At 35.7% G+C, this 18,710-nt stretch overlaps 2 protein-coding genes across 2 annotated transcripts in view; both read left to right on the top strand.

The window, feature by feature from the left end:
- The first annotated feature begins 4,619 nt into the window (after positions 1-4,619).
- Positions 4,620-5,618, top strand: LOC127848966 (uncharacterized). Its single transcript, XM_052381693.1, has 2 exons — positions 4,620-4,920; positions 5,145-5,618. Exons 1-2 carry the CDS (start codon positions 4,620-4,622, stop codon positions 5,153-5,155), a joined length of 312 nt encoding a protein of 103 aa, XP_052237653.1. The 3' UTR covers positions 5,156-5,618.
- The window catches only part of LOC127848965 (serine-rich adhesin for platelets-like), a 49,766-nt gene continuing 36,319 nt past the window's right edge, over positions 5,264-18,710 (top strand). Inside the window, exon 1 of the mRNA XM_052381692.1 lies at positions 5,264-5,401. Within this exon, the coding sequence (XP_052237652.1) occupies positions 5,264-5,401 (138 nt within the window). The remainder of the gene's footprint in view (positions 5,402-18,710) is intronic.

Below are 18,710 nucleotides of genomic sequence, written 5' to 3'. Positions count from 1 at the left end.
CACGGTTTGGTAAATTGACAAAATTGAAAAAAGTTGTTTCAATTTCGCAAATTTTCGTTTTAGTTATGATATTTGTGAGGAAACAGTATTACTGAACATTTACCATAGTCCAATATAGCCATTATATGTATCTTTTGACGATTTGAAAACCTAAAAATTACAAAGCGTTGCAACACGAAACGATTGAATAATTTGGAGAGTTCTGTTGTTGTCGTTTAAATTTTCGAAACTACGAAGATTGCTTATATAAGATATAAAATACTTTAGCTGTGTATACCCGGCGGAATAGCCGAGACGGCTAATGCGTTTTTACTTCAGACTAACTCCAGGACTCCGGGGGTCACTGATTCGAGCCCTAGTACCGGCCACTTTTTTCCTTTTTTTAATTTTATTCTAGATTTTTTTCTGGTGCTTTTAAGATCCAATGTTTACATTTATCAATATAAAGCATTTAATGACAAACTTCAAAATATGCCAAAATCTGTGAAAAGGCCCCTTTAATGGCTGTGGATAAAAGAGGCGTGGTAAAAATTGCTCTCTATCACTTTCAGCACCTTAACGCTGAAGAATTCCCCTAATAAACTTTCGCCATTATATTATTCTAAGCCTTTCCTGATATTTTACAAAAAGATCAGGCAGTAACCTGTTATTTTCTCTATATATATACTTAGAACTGACGCCGCATTAGCAAGCATTGTTTCTTTCATTTGAAAGCTTGAAAACATAACCAATAGGACTTCGTAGATTTCTATTGGTTGATTGTTTTAAGATGATGATGTGGAATGAGCTCACGAGTTCTCTTCGATTTATAACCGCAATCTTAAATGCAATTTAATACATGCTTGCGAACGTTTTATTTAATAAATCGACCTTTGAGATGCCCTAGTATTTAATGAAATGTTTTTCTTCCTGTAAATTTAATGAAGAGTACTGTTCATGTGCCTATAAATCTGAAATAATAAATTATACATATTTTCAACTTGAGAACATATGATTTGATATCAAACGAATTTCGGCAAATAACACTCTGCTTCCAACAAATAGTTTAAATGGTCAAGTGTCGATTATGATTTACGATAAAACATAATTGTACTGGTCGTGTTTTAAGTATGTCCTTTTAAAGTCATAAATAATCAGTTCAAAGTTCATAGAAATATCATATAAAACTAAATTAAATGATATATAAATCATCAGAAGCCGAACCTTGTTCATATTTATCTTTAGAGTTGAAGTGTTTTCGAAATGATGTAAGGGAACAACGTAATGCTGTTGAAGAAATTTATTGATAAGCAATAAAATACTATTGTTAATTAAAAAATATTCGTGCAAATAACGGGAAAATATAAAGTATAACATTAAGAAGGTCATTATGTGCAATCTACAACTCATCTTGTCGTTGGTAATCTTGCCTGTCTGACCTACATGATTCATGACCATGCGATGACATGTCATCATGACATGACATGTGCAAGACGTGACTGAAATTTGAGGTCAACACTGCGCTCTCCCACTTAAAGGGATCTTTTCACGCTTTGGTAAATTGACAAAATTGAAAAAAGTTGTTTCAGATTCGTAAGTTTTCGTTTTAGTTATGATATTTGTGAGGAAACAGTAATACTGAACATTAACCATGCCCTAATATAGCCATTATATGCATCTTTTGATGATTTTAAAACCTAAAAATTATAAAGCGTTGCAACGCGAAACGATTGAATAATTTGGAGAGTTCTGTTTTTGTCGTTAAATTTTGTGAAACTACAAAGATTGCTTATATAAGGTATAAAATACGCCACGAATGTATACTCGGCGGAATAGCTCAGTAGGCTAGAGCGTTTTTACTTCAGGACTCTGGCAGGACTCCAGGGGTCACTGTTTCGAAACCTGCTCCGGGCAATGTTCTTTTCCTTTTTTAAATTTTTTTCTTGATTTTTTACTGGAGCTTTTACGATCCAATGTTTACATTTATCAATATAAAGCATTTAATGAATAAGTTAAAAAATGCCAAAATCTGTGAAAAGGCCCCTTTAAGACTTCTTAATAAAGAATAATTCCCTTAATAAACACTTATTTTTACTAAGAACGTATAACATATTATGCAGCATTGATTTTTTTATTTGAATAAAAAATAAATAAATAAAAGAACTGCTAGGTATATATGCGCGTAGAATTCTATTGGTCGATAGTGAAAATTGATGACGAAGAATAATCTAAACAATGCTCGACAATTTTAGAACGCAAGCTGAAATATGATTTCTTAAATACAAGCTTACGTAGTTTCGATTTAATTATTCGATACTAATATTTATTAATTAATATTCATCATCAAAGTTATTCGCCCGTGTGCCAGAAACCTATCGGTATTTGGCAAAACCGGGAGTAGAAAAAATATAGTCACACCTTCTGAGTTTAACTGTCGTTTCAAAACTGATATTTGTTAAATTAAGCTTTTTTCTGTTTAAAGTAAGGTACGTACGAATGTACAGAAATACTTTGTAAATGTAGCTGGAAAGGTTTTAAAGTGACGGAAAGAAGTTTGTATTCATTGAAAAAGTTAACCTTTAGGCCACAACAAATCGATTACATGTTCGATGGATTTCCCGCACCTAAAACTCTTAAAACGAAATAAAAATATTTTTATTTTTATTTTGCGCCCGCAGCAATAATTTGTGCTCTAAACAATGATTTAGTTTCATTTAGCCTACGTATTTTACGATATAAACTGTTATAACGCTTTCCGTTATTTATTGGTTTACGAAGCTAGTCAACTCGTACCTAAGTCAACTTGTACCTTTTGTCAACTCGTACCCGATTTGGTCAACTCGTACCCGATTTTTGGTCAACTCGTACCCCCACTAGTCAACTCGTACCCGAATTGGTCAACACGTACCCTCCTAAAAATTATTTATATATATCAAAGACGTGGAATATGTTTTTGAATATGTTTTTGATATGAATATAGATAAAGGTTATAAAAAAATATGTTTTTTTTTCAAAAGTAGACATGTTCATTATTTTGCACACGTGTATAATTATAAACGACGTGTTTGTCGGCGTTTTGTTTGATAAAATGTTGACTTATAACACCTTTATGACAACAGGACCGTCGGCGATTTGTTAAACAATTTGTTTGTCGTGCATCTAAAATGACACGCGCGGTAGTTGTCGGCATTTTATTTGATAAAATGTTTAAAACACCGCATGATGACTTAACCAAATTTATATGAGTAAATCCCCAAATTACTATATAAAGGCTTTGCAGATTGGCTTTAATCATGTAGCGGATCCGTGGTCTAGTGGTAACACACTGGCTTCACAATCCAGAGATCGCTGGTTCGATCCCCCGCTGCACCTAACCTACTAACTCGTCTTTCGCATGAGACGTTAAACCGAGGTACAGTGTAATAGGTGCTATACACCGGGCACTAAAAGACCCAGGGTCACCTCTGAAACGGGGTGTCTCCTGTATCTTGCACTATCCCCCGTAACCAACTAACTCGTCTTTCTGGGGGCGATGGCCATATGGGAGACAATCCCGGTGCACTCGATAAAAAATAATGAAGAAAAGGCTTTAATCATTAATATCTTGAAACTAAATACGGACTCTGTGTTTCGTGTCTTGGACTTAATTTCATTTATTGTTTATTGTGGATTATAATTTAAAAGTGTTTTGTTAAATTAATCTGCATCATCATGGATGAGGGAGACAGTGACTGTGTTTGTGTTGTTTGTGGACATATTGTTTTCGATGAGTGTAAGGCAATTATGTGCGAAGAAAGTGATAGATGGCAACACAGACACTGTAAATCTGGTAAGTAACCCCGTTATAATTTTTTTTAATAAGTTTCATTCGAGAAACGGACTTCTATAGAGGCGTAAACTGAGGAATACAAACCTATTTTTTGTTATAACTGATGGTATTTACATCTTTATAATATATAGCGTCAGTACATACGTATATAATTGTGGGGTCGTTTTGTGTATTCGTTTTAGTTGTATAATATTAATTAATATCAAGTGCTTATATTCTGTGTTCAATAAACTAGTATAACGAAATGCAGAATAATCAAGGTCTTTAAATGTATACATAATATATATATATATATATATATATATATATATATGTCTGCAGGATGCCTTATTTCGTCGTTGTATTTGTACGGCTATAAATATAAACTTTTAAAACGATTTGTATACTTCTTAGGTGAAACACTTGCTCAGTACAACAGAATGGTGAAAGGCGTAATCGAACTCTCGTTTGTTTGTGTGCCATGTAGAGAACGACCATCGGTTGAGGTCATGGAAGTGTATCTCCGTGACGACAGTATCTCGGAATCCGAGTCCGACAATGAGTCTGTGCCCGAGTCCGATCATGAGTCCGTGCCCGAGCCTGGCCAAGAGACCGAGTCGGAGTCCGACCAAGAGTCCGAGCCCGTTTGCTGTTTGGAGGAATGTCGTGGTACGTGTTACTTTTCAAACAAGATTTATTTTCTTTAGTTAATTGCAGGCAACCGATTATTTCTCGGAATATCACTGAAAAAGATTTTCAAACACAAACAATCAAGGGAGTCAGTTAGTTAGAACATAAAAGTATGAACAGATAAAATAAACCCTGTATGCTAATGTATGTCTTGGTTGTTAATACTATATATGAATGTTCTTTTTTATTTCAAAGTAAAGGACTGGAACCAGAGTACCAGCAGAAAAAGGGCACCTACGCCTTCATCAGGAAACTTCTCTGCCTACCGTACCTGTCTGCGGAGCACATCGTCCCCGTGTTCGTAACATTGGTCGACCTGGCTTCAGAACACGTCATGCCGCTCATGGAATATGTTCGTCGAACTTGGCTTGAGTCGGATGTGTGGCCCGTGCACAGTTGGTCTGTGTACGGACGCTCTGTCCGTACAAACAACGACGTCGAAGGTAAATAAACATTTATTATTTCATTGTTAATGATCAAATTAAATACACTTGAAAATTACAGCAGATCTTGAAATAACAGATGGATATAAACTGACGTTGTAAAATATAAAAGACGAATCAGTCATTGCGCAACCAGTTTCAATTACTATGTACAAGATGGAGAAATATTATTATATTTTACTGCTTCTTTGATGTTATGACAATAGTTTGTTTCTTATTTTCAGGGTGGCGCTGACGCCTCAACCACAAGGCCAACGACAGCTGCCCGCCGTTCTATCTTCTGGCGAAGCTTTTGCACGATGAGGCCGTCACCGCTGTCAGAAACGCGGAGCTCGTTTCGGATATGAAACTCCGCCGATACCAGCGAGCAAGATATGCGACTCTTCAGGGGAAGACTTTCGCCCTGTGGAAGAGCTACAGAGAGGGCAACCTCACCTCCACAGGTCTGCTGAAGGCGTTCTGCTGCCTGTACAAGCCATCTGTGAGTGTCACAGACGCCGTCGAGTAATTGAACAATGTGTTGATCTGTGTAAACAAGTTTGTGGTCTTTGAAAACAAGTGTTGGTTCTGTTTCTGTTTTAAATGTGAAACTTGGTTGCTGTACATAATCTATGTCGTTAGTTGTATTAAGTTTAATAAAACTTCTTGTGTTTAATACATGTATGTAGTTTTTGTATAAGATGGTTTGTTTGTTACCCTGTGTGAAATATAATGTTTTTTTGTGTTAAATGTGAATGTAGTTTATGTTATTTGTGTGTTTTATAAATGCCAAAATAAAGACACAAGAGACAATAACTTGCATTCTTTTTATTTTAATGTTCAAATTATTCGAACATTATGACCGTTGTTTCAAATTTACATGGAAATCTCATTATTTTATTGAAGAATGCTAAAACTAAATACTCATTAAATCCGTTTGTTTTACACAATAATCCTAATCTTTTTAATTGATTGGTTAGTTGTTAGTTTGGATTCAAAGGTGTTCTTCATTTTTACAAAGGTGCAGATTAAATCGATTTAGATATTAACGACCCCTGTCAAGTAATGTGTTAATCAATATTTAACAAAGGTGACGATTAGGTCAATTACGATATTAACGACCCGTGTCACGTAGGTGTTAATAAGTATTTTAGGTGTTGATTAATTGATTAAATCATGGACTCAATTTTGAGACGAACCATAATTTGAGGCATATATATCAACAACAACAACAACAACAACAACAACAACATTTATTAACTAATACACAAGTGTAACGACATGGATGATAATTATTTTGCAATTTGGTAATATTTATAAAATCATGCAATGGAAGAAGTTAACAAATATTTTACTGATTCATACCGTAAGATTTTTCCTTTTAACATCGATAATGGTAGTTGTTAATAAATATATATTTTGAAAGATAAATGATTTCTATATATTTCTTAGATAATATAATCTTTGTATATTGGACATATTAATAAGAATAATATATATATACTTAGGTAATTACTTTAATGAGTCATATCGTACCCTGGTAAAAAAAAAAACCATACAAGTTATGTTAGTCTATGCCAAAATATAACTTTAATCGGTCAACTCGTACCTGCAATAAACATAAAAAAAACATCTAATGCATGCAAACACCTATCGCAATTTGTTTCCATAAAGAACAAATATTAAAAAGGTACGAATTGACCAATCTGAAAAATGACTAAAGTACGAGTTGACCAAATCGGGTACGAGTTGACTAGGATACGAGTTGACGTAGGTACGAGTTGACTGGCATTCTTGGTTTATGGTAAAAGAATGGCGGCGTCCGTATGCCTCGTTGTTTCAGCGAAAGATGTTAACGGAAACGTATTTTTTCCGCCAGTTGCAATCATTCATTACTGATGATTTTCGTGCTTTGTTCCTCGGGATGCGAAATATCATCAGAGTGCATCAATTCGGTATAAAAATTGTGGTAAACTAGGCGGTAGTGATAAAATTAATATGTCGAACATTAACATGCAACTTATATTTAGTGTCGCAGTGGAATTGGACAAAAAAGTTGTCGAGTTTACTATAAACAATGAGCGCCCTCCTAATCCTAGTATTAACAGTGAGCACAATGCTTTAAAATATATGATGATGAAGTCCAAGAGGATGATGCACGCCAAATGGCATTGCACACCATCTGTTAATAACGGAGTTATGGCCTATATAGATATATTTATTTATTTATATATATTTATATATATATATATATATATATATATATATATATATATATATATATATATATATATATATATATATATATATATATTTATATGGATAAGAGGATGATGCACGCGAAATGGAATTGTACACCATTGGATAATAATGGAGTTGTGGCCCTTTATATCTTGAAAAAAATGCTTGTGTGTGTGTGTCCTGAGCCATATCTTGGAAGTGCTTTGACGGATTTCATTGAAACTTGGTATGGGTATATATGTGGATAAGAGGATGATGCATGTTGACATTGTCCATCCTTTCAGAAAATTTTTGCGTCCAGAAGTATATTGGCGGGGGATATCAATTAAACAAATTTGCTTGTTTAAATTAATTTGATTAACACATTTTTCCCTCTTATTGTTGTTCTGCTATTGTTATAAATATATATAATAAAAAAAGTAATTATACTAGAATGTATACCAGTCTTTTTAGCACTCAAATTAGACCAATATATGTGCTATTTTATAATGTAGAATCAATTTATATAAACAATATTATTTTTTTATTTTGCGCTTTTCGCTCGCCTGCGATTTAAAAAAAATGGAATAAAAATAAATTTATTTTTATTTTGCTCGCTCGCTTCATGTCTGGTTGGCTAAAATCCGTAGAACACATTATCAATGTGTTGTGGCCTTATGGAAATGTTCAAATGAATATATCTTTCAAGTTCATCTTTCCTGACGGTTAACTGATTGTTTTCTGTAGTCATTAAATCGGCTAACAATCATATCCGACGAAAACATTCTTCCGGGTTTGAATGTGATTTAAGATCGACATATATTACTAGAAATCATTCAGCATGTATGTACGTAAGTATAAAATCAAGAAATAATCTCTTAGTAGAATATAACTTGTTTAGAGCACATTAAGTAATGCTTAAGGTTGCCGTGATGAAACGGATATGGTGACCGCCTAGCGACTGGGAGGTCATGGGTGCGCTCGGCGTTCTATTAGCAATTTTGGCGCAATCAACTTACAGTGAAAGGTGTCCGAAAAAAGGGCCAAAACAGGTTTATTGCACAACAATGCCGTGTTGTAACCTATATATAACATACCTTAACGCATTACCAATGCTTAAATAAGCTCACTTTATTTGAGTTTGTACGAGGAATGTTTGAAAACATCATTTACATTTGAAAGGTACGCCAAAAATAACGTAACATAATGTAACGTCATCTGTGCAGGTATATAACGTTTTCAGTCATACAAGATAACGATTTAATATGTTGAAACACGTTTTTGTAATATACAACCAAGACACGTCTTGTGTTGTTAACAAGTCATTGATTATCGATGTATTGGACCATAATTTTTATGAATACGACCATCTGATCCAAGAAACGCTTTAAGCGTTCGTTCCGCGACAGCTATTGAAATGTTACTTACGACGACATTCATTTTCAGTTGATCACGACACGTTTAAGTGATCAGGTGCCAGAAACCAGCCAGTATTTGGTACAACAGGAAGTAGAAAAAATATATTGCCATGCTTTATGAGTATGCCTGGCATTTTAAAACCGATATCAGTAAACAATAATCGTAAGCGTGTTACTATTTAAAGTAAGGTATGTAATTAAAAACAAAAATATATTGCAAATGTAGCTTCAATTGTTAAAAAGCGACAGAAGAAAGTTTCGTATATTGAACTTATTAACCTTAACGTCCTTTTTTATAATAAATATATCAAACAAGTTAATCTTTCCTTGTGGTTAACCCATTGTTCATGCTGGTATTATTTCGGTAAACAATCGTATCCAACGAGCACTTTGTTCCTGTTACTGGTCTGAATGTGATTGATGATCAACGTATATTGAAGGAACTCAATAAGCATGTAATAAACAATAAATAATAACCGATTAGCATATGACCCATTTAACGCACTTGAATGTTCAAAATATAAGTTTCATGTAGAGCTGAATGCATCTAAATGGAGCTAAAAGTCCCAATCGATAGTCTGCTTGAGACATATTGACCATGTTAAACGACAGTTACGCCGTCGCCTAAGTTTTAGCAATTAATATTTCAGGATTTTTGTAGCATTAAACAGACAGCGAACATAAATGACAGATTCAATTGTTTAAATAAATCAATTATTTACAGAAACGTTTTTTGTTTAATTGATTTTTACATTGTGATGTGTTAACAACCCGTCCTTCTATTCCATACTTTTTTGCAAAGACAGTTTGCTTTTGCCGCAACATAACACAGCGTTTTCGAGTTTATGAGTTTATTTTAATGCATGAACGTGTGTTCTTTGGTTAATGAGACGGAGTACGTGCGTGACTTCTCCAAGCTGGATTCTACCATGTTCCATAAAGTTTTCTCAATTATCAAATAAAATAATGTATTGATTTATTGACATTTTTATGATAATGCAATTCGTATCTGTTTGCTTGTTGAAACAAATTTACAGAATTGCATTTTATATTAGAATTTTCTTACAATCCAAAGTCATGGATAAGGAACTATAATCATACGTATCACGTAGTTTAACATACCCAATACAGACTGCATAACCCGTTACCAATGAATATTACGCAAACGTTGATTGGGTATTTAAATTGAACTTTGCACTATTTGCCTATATATACAGATTGTATTTCCGACGCTGCAAAATTATTTATTTCCTAAGAGCAATACTTTTTAATAAAAATGAAGTTGAAAAGTTTTGTTATTTTTACACTTAAGATATTTCTATTACATGAATTAGGAATAATTGGTCAAGGGAATTGTGTGGAATTGTCGAAGGGCATCCATCAACAAGTAGGTAAGCATTCAAATTTCATTTCACGTTAAAAGTAAAAGATGAAAGTGGAGTGCCTGATGAGACTGTACGGACTACCCAGGTTAATATTGAGCGATACTGTACGCACGTTCATTTCGCCTCGGTCTAAGAGTCAGTCTCTTTTATAACTGACAAATATATGAGCCGTGCTGTGTGAAAAGGGGGTTTAATGCATGTGCGTAAAGTGTCGTCTCAGATTAGCTAGTGCAGTCAGCACAGGCTAATCAGGGACGACACTTTCCGCATTAACTGGATTTTTGCAAAGAAGAGAGTTTCTGTAAACGAACAATACCATAAAAGCGGAATGCAGTCCCTGATTAACCTGTGCAAACTGCACAGGCTAATCTAGAACGAAACTTTACGCATATTCATTAAACCCCTTTTCACAGAGCACGGCCCATATGAGTATTTACCAACTGGTAGTTGAAGGTCTATTGTTAACTGTTTTATTGACTATAGGGTGCCAACTTAAGTGCACTATTTGTATACAGAAATGTATGGGCAGTCAGTTGGCGCCGAAGACGTATCTTACATTTTTAGTCCACCATGGTCCAGTTTTAGTGAAATTTTAATCTGCTCGCCATGTTTCGGAGTCACCGCATACACGTATAATTAGGATTCAACTATGAATGTGTTGTCGTGCAGTAAATGCCGCAAACTGTGTTCTTTTTTACGCGAAGACATGAAGATAATACATTTTACAATCAAAAGATCGAGTATCTAACTTTATTTGTTTGTGAATGATATCATGTTTGATTTAAAAGTATTCGTTGATTTGGGCCAAAACGCATAATAATTAATTCGGTGCTTAATAAAATAGGCGCATATTGTCCAAACTATCGTTAAACTTGAATCGATGTATCGACAAAGTTGGACAAACAAGTGCATATCTCGGGTTGCTGCAAGCTACTCACATAATCACGTAAAATAAGGACAGGTTTAAATCTGAGTAATTGTATTTTTCCGCGCCGAGTCGAGTAGGACCACATATGCGGCAGGTCGACTATCGTATTTCTGTTTGAAAGCCAGTTCTTTCCAGTTGGAGTCAACTAGAAGATATAAAAAGTTAAACAGGCGAAAAACAATACTTAATTTGTACTAGTTGAATCCCCCCAAAATCATAAATGGCGTTGATTTTGACAGTTGACGAATTAAAAAAAATATGTTGACAGAGTCATACCATTGTCAGCTAAATGTATGCCGTTTTGTTCAAAACATTTATAAGTTTACGAAAAATGTCCCAGCTACCTCGTACCTGTTGAAAGTTTGCGACAATTTAAAAAGCAAAACTAGCGCCAAATTGCCGCTTTTGTCGAGACTTTAACGGAGGCCAAGCTGTTGTCCAAATGTATACGAGATATATTATGCATAAGTTTAATAAATTGTTGCGTGTTTAATTTTGCATGAAATAAAGCATTTACTTTAACAAAGTCGTGTTATTAAATTGATCTTTTCACGAAGCTTTTTAATATGTAAGTTTCGCAAATGTGTTATATTTGTCCAGGGATATGAAGTAACAAAACAACAACAACAACAACAACAACAACAACAACATTTAACAAACAATTTATGTTTTTTTCTACACGTACAAATCACATTTCCAACAGCTAATATATAAGTAGTATTGCATTTGTTTTCGTATTCATAACTAGTGATAGCATTACAATACACAAGAAACCGACACGTTAATTGGAATAACTACACTTTCAATATAGAGAGATATAATTAAAACTTAATTTTAACAGTATATTTTGTATTTGAAATCGAACTAATACTATAAGCAAAGACGCAACTGTTCATATGTAAAACCTTCATTAGATCTAATGTGACAGAAAAATGTTTCACCTAAAAACTGTATTGTAGAACGTCGCACTTAAACATGAAACAGTGCCCACAAAGTTCGTACTCAAAACAAATTATGAAACACTTGTAGATGCATGCACCGTGGTAAAATCAGCAATATAACTATATACGGATGAATTTATTTTCAAAAGAGTTCAAATATTCACATATTGCTCAATATATAGACATGATTTATACACGTGAGAACTCATAACTCCTACGAATCAGCTTTCATTGATAACGAATACGCCTTAATTATTGCAACGTTAAAACAAATCTGGTATATGATTTCTATTCGGGTAATTCATGTTTTGATGATTATTTTCTTTCATCCACCTGGTTTAAATTAAATATACAAGGTGGACTTTTCCTTTCGTGTTTATCTTTGATTGAAAACTCAAAAAGTGCGTCATTTGGTCTTGTTGCAAATTTGGTATCAATTAATTAGGTTTGCACTTCATCTGGGCTTTACATACGTGCGTATTGAAACTTAATTCATTGGTTTTCCATTGAAAGTTTGCAAAAGATACATTGTATCGATTTGAGTCTACGTTTATAGAAATGTAACATCATAAGCTTGTGACGCCTTTAAAGCGAATCGGATCAAGATGACATTTTGGATAAAAGCGATGTACAAGTTATTTACATAATTTGATTGTATAAGGAATCATTTGCACGTAACATACGCTTTTACATGCTGATTATATTCCTTTTTTATTAAAAACAAATAAAATATGAACGAGAAACTGTGTTTCTTATTAACGCTAAAAGAGGTTTACTCACATGTCTCGAGCGATAAACTTAACCACTTGTCGCTGTTAATTTCGCTATGCAAATAGTGAAGTAGGTCGTGAGTCTGATCGGATCTTTATCCTTGTTAACATATGTCAGTCATATAACGGTAGCAAGTGAAACTACTCATTCCATTTCTTAGTTGAGCAGTAATAATGGTACAATTGAAAACTGTCCTTCTAGTTGAAGGTTTATTTTAATTGTATGCAATTCGGTAAATAAGGAGAAAGCCACCATTAGCTTGAAAAATTAACCGACATAATTTTATAATCTCAAAATATAAAAGCATATATTTAATTGATCTGCATTTGTTTGCATTGTTCTTGATTTTTTACAGACTTAATTGATATACCCAACCAAACGCTTTCATTGCATACCTAGACAAAAGTGTTATATCCAATTTCGAATATAACGTGAACAAAGTTAGCCAATGGCTCAAAGACGTTGTTGCATTTTTTAAATATGTTTTTTTCCAGAAGGATCTCAATAATGACTGCCTAGCATATAGTTCTCGTTTTTATAAACGCCCAATAAAATTCTTAGTTTCATGATTATAAAAAGTACTGACAGTACTGGTGTGACGATGCTTTTGAGAGGATGGATATAAAAGCATCAAGTTAAGTTTATCTACATCACCACAATCACCACAATTGTGTATGTTGGTACGAAAAAAAAATTGGTACACAATTTTGCGAAACAAATTTGGGTATGAAAACAAATTTAGGTACGAAAAAATATTTTGTAAAAAAAATTGGGACCGACAAAAATTTGGGAACGAACAAAAAAATTGGGGATGAAAAAAAATTGGGTACGAAAAAAAAATTGGGTACGAAAAAAAATTGGGTACGAAAAATTTTAGGTACGGAAAAAAAATTGGGGGAACGGGAAAGTAGTACCTGTGGGTAACTTGACCCATACTCGCACATTTTCGGCCCTTTCCGTCAAACATCAGATAAGTTCCTCGAAGGCAATAGTATGAATACACATTTCAGAAGCGGTAATGCGGTCCTACCTACGCGCGTCAAAATGTAAGCGAAATATGTACACAAGTCTGTCAGGAATGATTGAATTAACGAAGAAAATCGTGTATTGATGTAAGTTTTTTGAAGAAATGTGCAGAAAATATATTAAACAAGAGCTGTGTTTGTGAAACACAATGCCCCTGCTGCGCAGCTTTGAAGCCATATATTTTACCTTTGACCTTGAAGGATGACCTTGACCTTTCACCACTCAAAATATGCAGCTCCATGACATACACATGCATGCCGAATATGGAGTTGCTATCTTCAATATTGCAAAATTTGACCTTTGACCTTGACCTTGAAGGATGACCTTGACCTTTCACCAATCAATATGTGCAGTTCTTTGAGATACTTATGCACGCCAATATTGAAAAAGTTATGGCCAATGTTAAAGTTTTCGGACAGACAGACAGACGCTTTATATTTGACATTTGACCTTGAAGGATGACCTTCACCTTCACCTTTCACATCTTAAAATGTGCAGCTCCATGAGATGCACTTGTATGCCAAATATCAAGTTGCTATGTTAAATATTAAAAAAAGTTATGGCCATTAAAGTTTTCGGACGGACGGACGGACAGACTGACACACTGACTGACTGACTGACTGACTGACTGACTGACTGACTGACAGTTCAACTGATATAGGCCACCCTACCGGGGGCATAAAAAGCAATGGCGATATTTTTCTCAGCCACATAATTGTTAATAGTTTGATATCACAAAATAAACGTGAAAGTAGAACTGTCAAAAATGACAACCTGTCAACGTGTTGTTTTTGCTGGCACGAGAGGGCGATTACACTCAATGTGTTCACATTTTGACCATAGGCTTTGTCAATGACCTTTATAGTATGGGTAGCTTTGATATTATTTATTGCTATCATGTAACTGCATGATTGTGTATATGTTTACAATACACAAAGCATAAATAATGATATAAATATACTGATTGAGCTTATAATAATCTGAGAACTATAGCCAGGTCAATTAAGGACTTAAAATACAATTTTGTGTCCTGATTTCATGAAGAAATGACCATGCATGTCCTAGATTTCAAATTCAAGGCCCTGGTGTGACACATTGGTAGCATTACCGTTAAATTGTTACCAGGCTTATGAAATTAGTTTTTATTGAACTATCTAAGGAAATCTAAATCAGGCACTGATTTTTCTTGTTTTAATACAGTCATAGATCAGTTGTGGCCTCTGGGTAATGACCAATTTTTGCTTACTTGTCACACCCTTAAAACTTTCCACACGTCTATAATAGCAAACCTGGATTTAGGTGATCTTCAATGGTAAATTTAAACTTTAGCTCTGTTACAAGAGTGCTGGTAAAGTCCAGTCACATATTTAAATCTAGGCCATGTCGAAATCAAAGTGTCAAAGACAAATGAAAGATGCGTTCATTAATTATTGTCCAGTTGTTTACTACTGCTGTAAGTTTTTATATAATATGACTGATGAACATCATGTGAGAGAAAATTCACATTATCATTGTATATCAGGTTTAGCAGCCTTTTAGATAATAAAGTATGCTAGTTTTCAATGTCGCTTCTGGGGATCAAACCCGTAGGGCTTTTAGGAAGATTCTGAAATTTTCGATCCCTCGAGAGCAACCAAACCAAAAATTAAGTCAAATATTGCCGACTCGGTTTTTTGAGTCGGTTCATGAGGGATAATGGAGCTTGATTGGTCATTGTCGGCTCTGGTACTACTTACATGTACCATGGGTACTCTTAAGTATACTTACATGTACCCTGGGTACTCTAAGTATACTTACATGTACCCCAGGTACGGTAAATAAACATAATTGTACTCGGTCCATATTAGACTGTACCCGAGTTGTATTCGCGCCCAAAATCCGATGTCATAAAACGCGCAACCGATTATCTTTAACACACTTCTCTTCAAAAAACACTGCATCAACATGCTTTTTGAGTATGTGCTCCGATAATATAGAGGCCATTCTACAGAAAATTGACAAAAAAATAGTTGACAACGACTGATTTAGGGTTAAATTTCCCGGGTACATTTTAGTATATTTACCGTACCCGGGATACATGTAAGTATACTTATGAGTACCCGGGGTACATGTACGTAGTACCCGAGCTGACAATGAACAATCGAGCGATACTGGAAGGTGCGACATCTCTCACGCCACCTAGCATCGCCTTTAGCAGTATTCAATTCTCAACAGGAAAGTGCTGGAGTCATTGATCCCGAGGGACAAGAAAAACAATTGATTAATGTTCGAAATAAATAATTTGATTAATGACAATTCTATTATTTGAGCCATGTCACAGGAAAAGCGCAGTCAAATCAGTATCCAATTAAATTATTTGTTATTGTCAGAAAAACGCTTTTAAGCAAACAGCTTTCAAGCGACTGCAGGCTGATCTAGATCCAAACTGGCCACAATCGCCTTAATGTCTCTTTTACTGTGACACAGTTCATTTAACTTTTAAATGATAAAAAGTACTAACACTAAGAAATAGTACAAACCAGTAAAGAGTTTGAAATCAATGTTGAATTTCAGGACAGCTTGGTGATCTGCAAATCCCTGATGAAATGTTGATATCGGGTATCATAGTCATTTAATAAGTCGCAAAATGCTCAAATACAATTTATAAAGCACAATGCGACTTATATTGATAACTAAAAATACCAGTATGCCAGTTTTGCCGTGTCAAGCTGTTACGATCCAGAAAGTCCTTCATTCACATCGAGTATATATCCTTCGAATTCCAACTATTGTTGACATAAGCGAAGATTTAGTGAATAAATAATTCATATATCCTAAATGACAGCTTCTAAATAGCGAAACAAGCCAATTTATGCAGTAAGAAAGTTTTGAATCGAGACTCTCACGGGGGCGGCCATTGTTGAATGTTGAAACACGAACGACAACTCTGCTAGGAGAATGTTATCAATGACGAGCAATCTCCTACGCAGTGGCGAATGCAAAAGGGAAGTAACCTCAAAAATCGAGCTATCTCAATCGCACTGGCTCGGTCTTTAACATAGGTCGCCATTGTGAATTTTTTTGTAGATGATTATCAAACCTGCTGTTCCAGCATCTTCAAAAAGCTGTAACGGCGACACTTAGGCAAGAGCGGGAAACTAAGTAGTCGAAGTAAAATGGTTATGAGTTCACGTATCAATTTACGCAAAATCGCTTTTGATTTTAGTAATGCAGTGTTGTAAAATTGTTAATGACTTGCGCGGTTTTTGTATGTGTGAGTTCGAATCCAACTCGAGACGTTTGCCGAAAAATTTATTTTGGACAAAACACTTTTTTTTCAATATATCATGCTTGCTTTAACTTAAGACAAATGGGTATCCATAGTATGAGTACTAACGTCGATATGCCATCTGAAAACCCCCGAAGGCAACAGGCAACTCTTGTAGGCATTGCATATTCAAAACAATAACGATAAGTAATCTAATATATAAATATGGCATGTAGCCCTTTGGCATCCTTCTTAATTTGTGTGTTTATTTTATCAACTTTGTTTTAGAAGGTTTTGAAAATAAGCATAAAGGTCCCCCTCCGAGCTTATGATATATTCGTCCGGTAAATGTAATATGTATTACTACTCTTGCTTCGAAGCATTTGATCATCATCTTGGAAAAACAGGGCTCATTGCATGTGTGTAAAGAGTTTTTACAGATTAGCCGACGCAGTCCTCAAGACACAGGCTGGCACTTTCAGCTTTAATGGAGATTTTCGTGTAAATGAAGTCTCTTCTTAAATCCAGTTTAAGTGAAAAGTGTCATCCATAATAACATGAGCAGTCCGCAAAGGCTCCTATGGGACGACATTTAACGCTCATGCAGTTCACACAGGCTACTCTGAAAGGACAATTTACTCTCATGAAGTCCGCACAGGCTAATCTAAGACGACACTTTACGCTTATGAATTCCGCACAGGATACTCTGTGACGACATTTTACGCTTTTGCAGTCCGCACAGACTTCTCCGGGACGACACTTAATGCTCATGCAGTCTACATAGGCTACTCTGGCACGACACTGTACGCTTATACAGTCTGCACAGGCTACTCTGGAACGATTTCTTACGCCTATGTAGTCCGCACATGCTTCTCTGGGACGACACCTAAAGCTCGTGCAGTCCGCACCTGCTACTCTGGGAGGACACTTTAAGCTCATGCATTCCGCACATGCTACTCTGGGCGGACAATTAAAGCATATGCAGCCCGACATTCTACTCTGTACGACACTTTAAGCTGATGCAGTACGCACATGTTACTCTGGAACGACACTTTAATCTCATGCCGTCCGCAAATGCTACTCTGGGACGACACTTTACTTTCATGCCGTCCGCAAATGCTACTCTAGGACGACACTTTAAGCTCATGCACTCCGCACATGCTACTCTGGGAGAAAAATTTACGCTCATGCAGTCCGCACATGCTACTCTGGAACGATTCTGTACGCTGGTGCAGCCCGCACGTGCTACTGGGAGGACACATTACGCTGATGCAGTCGGCACAGTCTACTCTGGGACGACAATGTACGCTGATGCAGTCCGCACATGCTATTCTGGTACGACACTTTAAGCTCATGCAGTCCGCACATGCTGCTCTGGGACGACACTTTAAGCTCATGCAGTACGCACATGCTGCTCTGGGACGACACTTTAAGCTCATGAAGTCCGCACATGCTACTGGGAGGACACATTACGCTGATGCAGTCGGCACAGTCTACTCTGGGGCGACAATGTACGCTGATGCAGTCCGCACAAGCTACTCTGGTACGACATTTTAAGCTCATGCAGTCCGCACATGCTGCTCTGGGACAACACTTTAAGCTAATGCAGTCCGCACATGCTGCTCTGGGACGACACTTTCAGCTCATGCAGTACGCACATGCTTCTCTGGGACGACACTTAAAACTCATGCAGTCCGCATTTGCTACACTGGGAGGACACTTTAAGCTCATGCAGTACGTACATGCTACTCTGTGAGGACACTTTAAACTCATGCAGTACGCACATGCTGCTCTGGGACGACACTTTAAGCTCATGCATTACGCACATGCTTCTCTGGGGGGACACCTAAAGCTCATGCAGTCCGCACATGCTAC

This window comes from Dreissena polymorpha, chromosome 10 (assembly GCF_020536995.1).
Source record: "Dreissena polymorpha isolate Duluth1 chromosome 10, UMN_Dpol_1.0, whole genome shotgun sequence".
Lineage (NCBI taxonomy): Eukaryota > Metazoa > Mollusca > Bivalvia > Myida > Dreissenidae > Dreissena > Dreissena polymorpha.
This window is presented reverse-complemented; position numbering and strand designations above follow the sequence as displayed.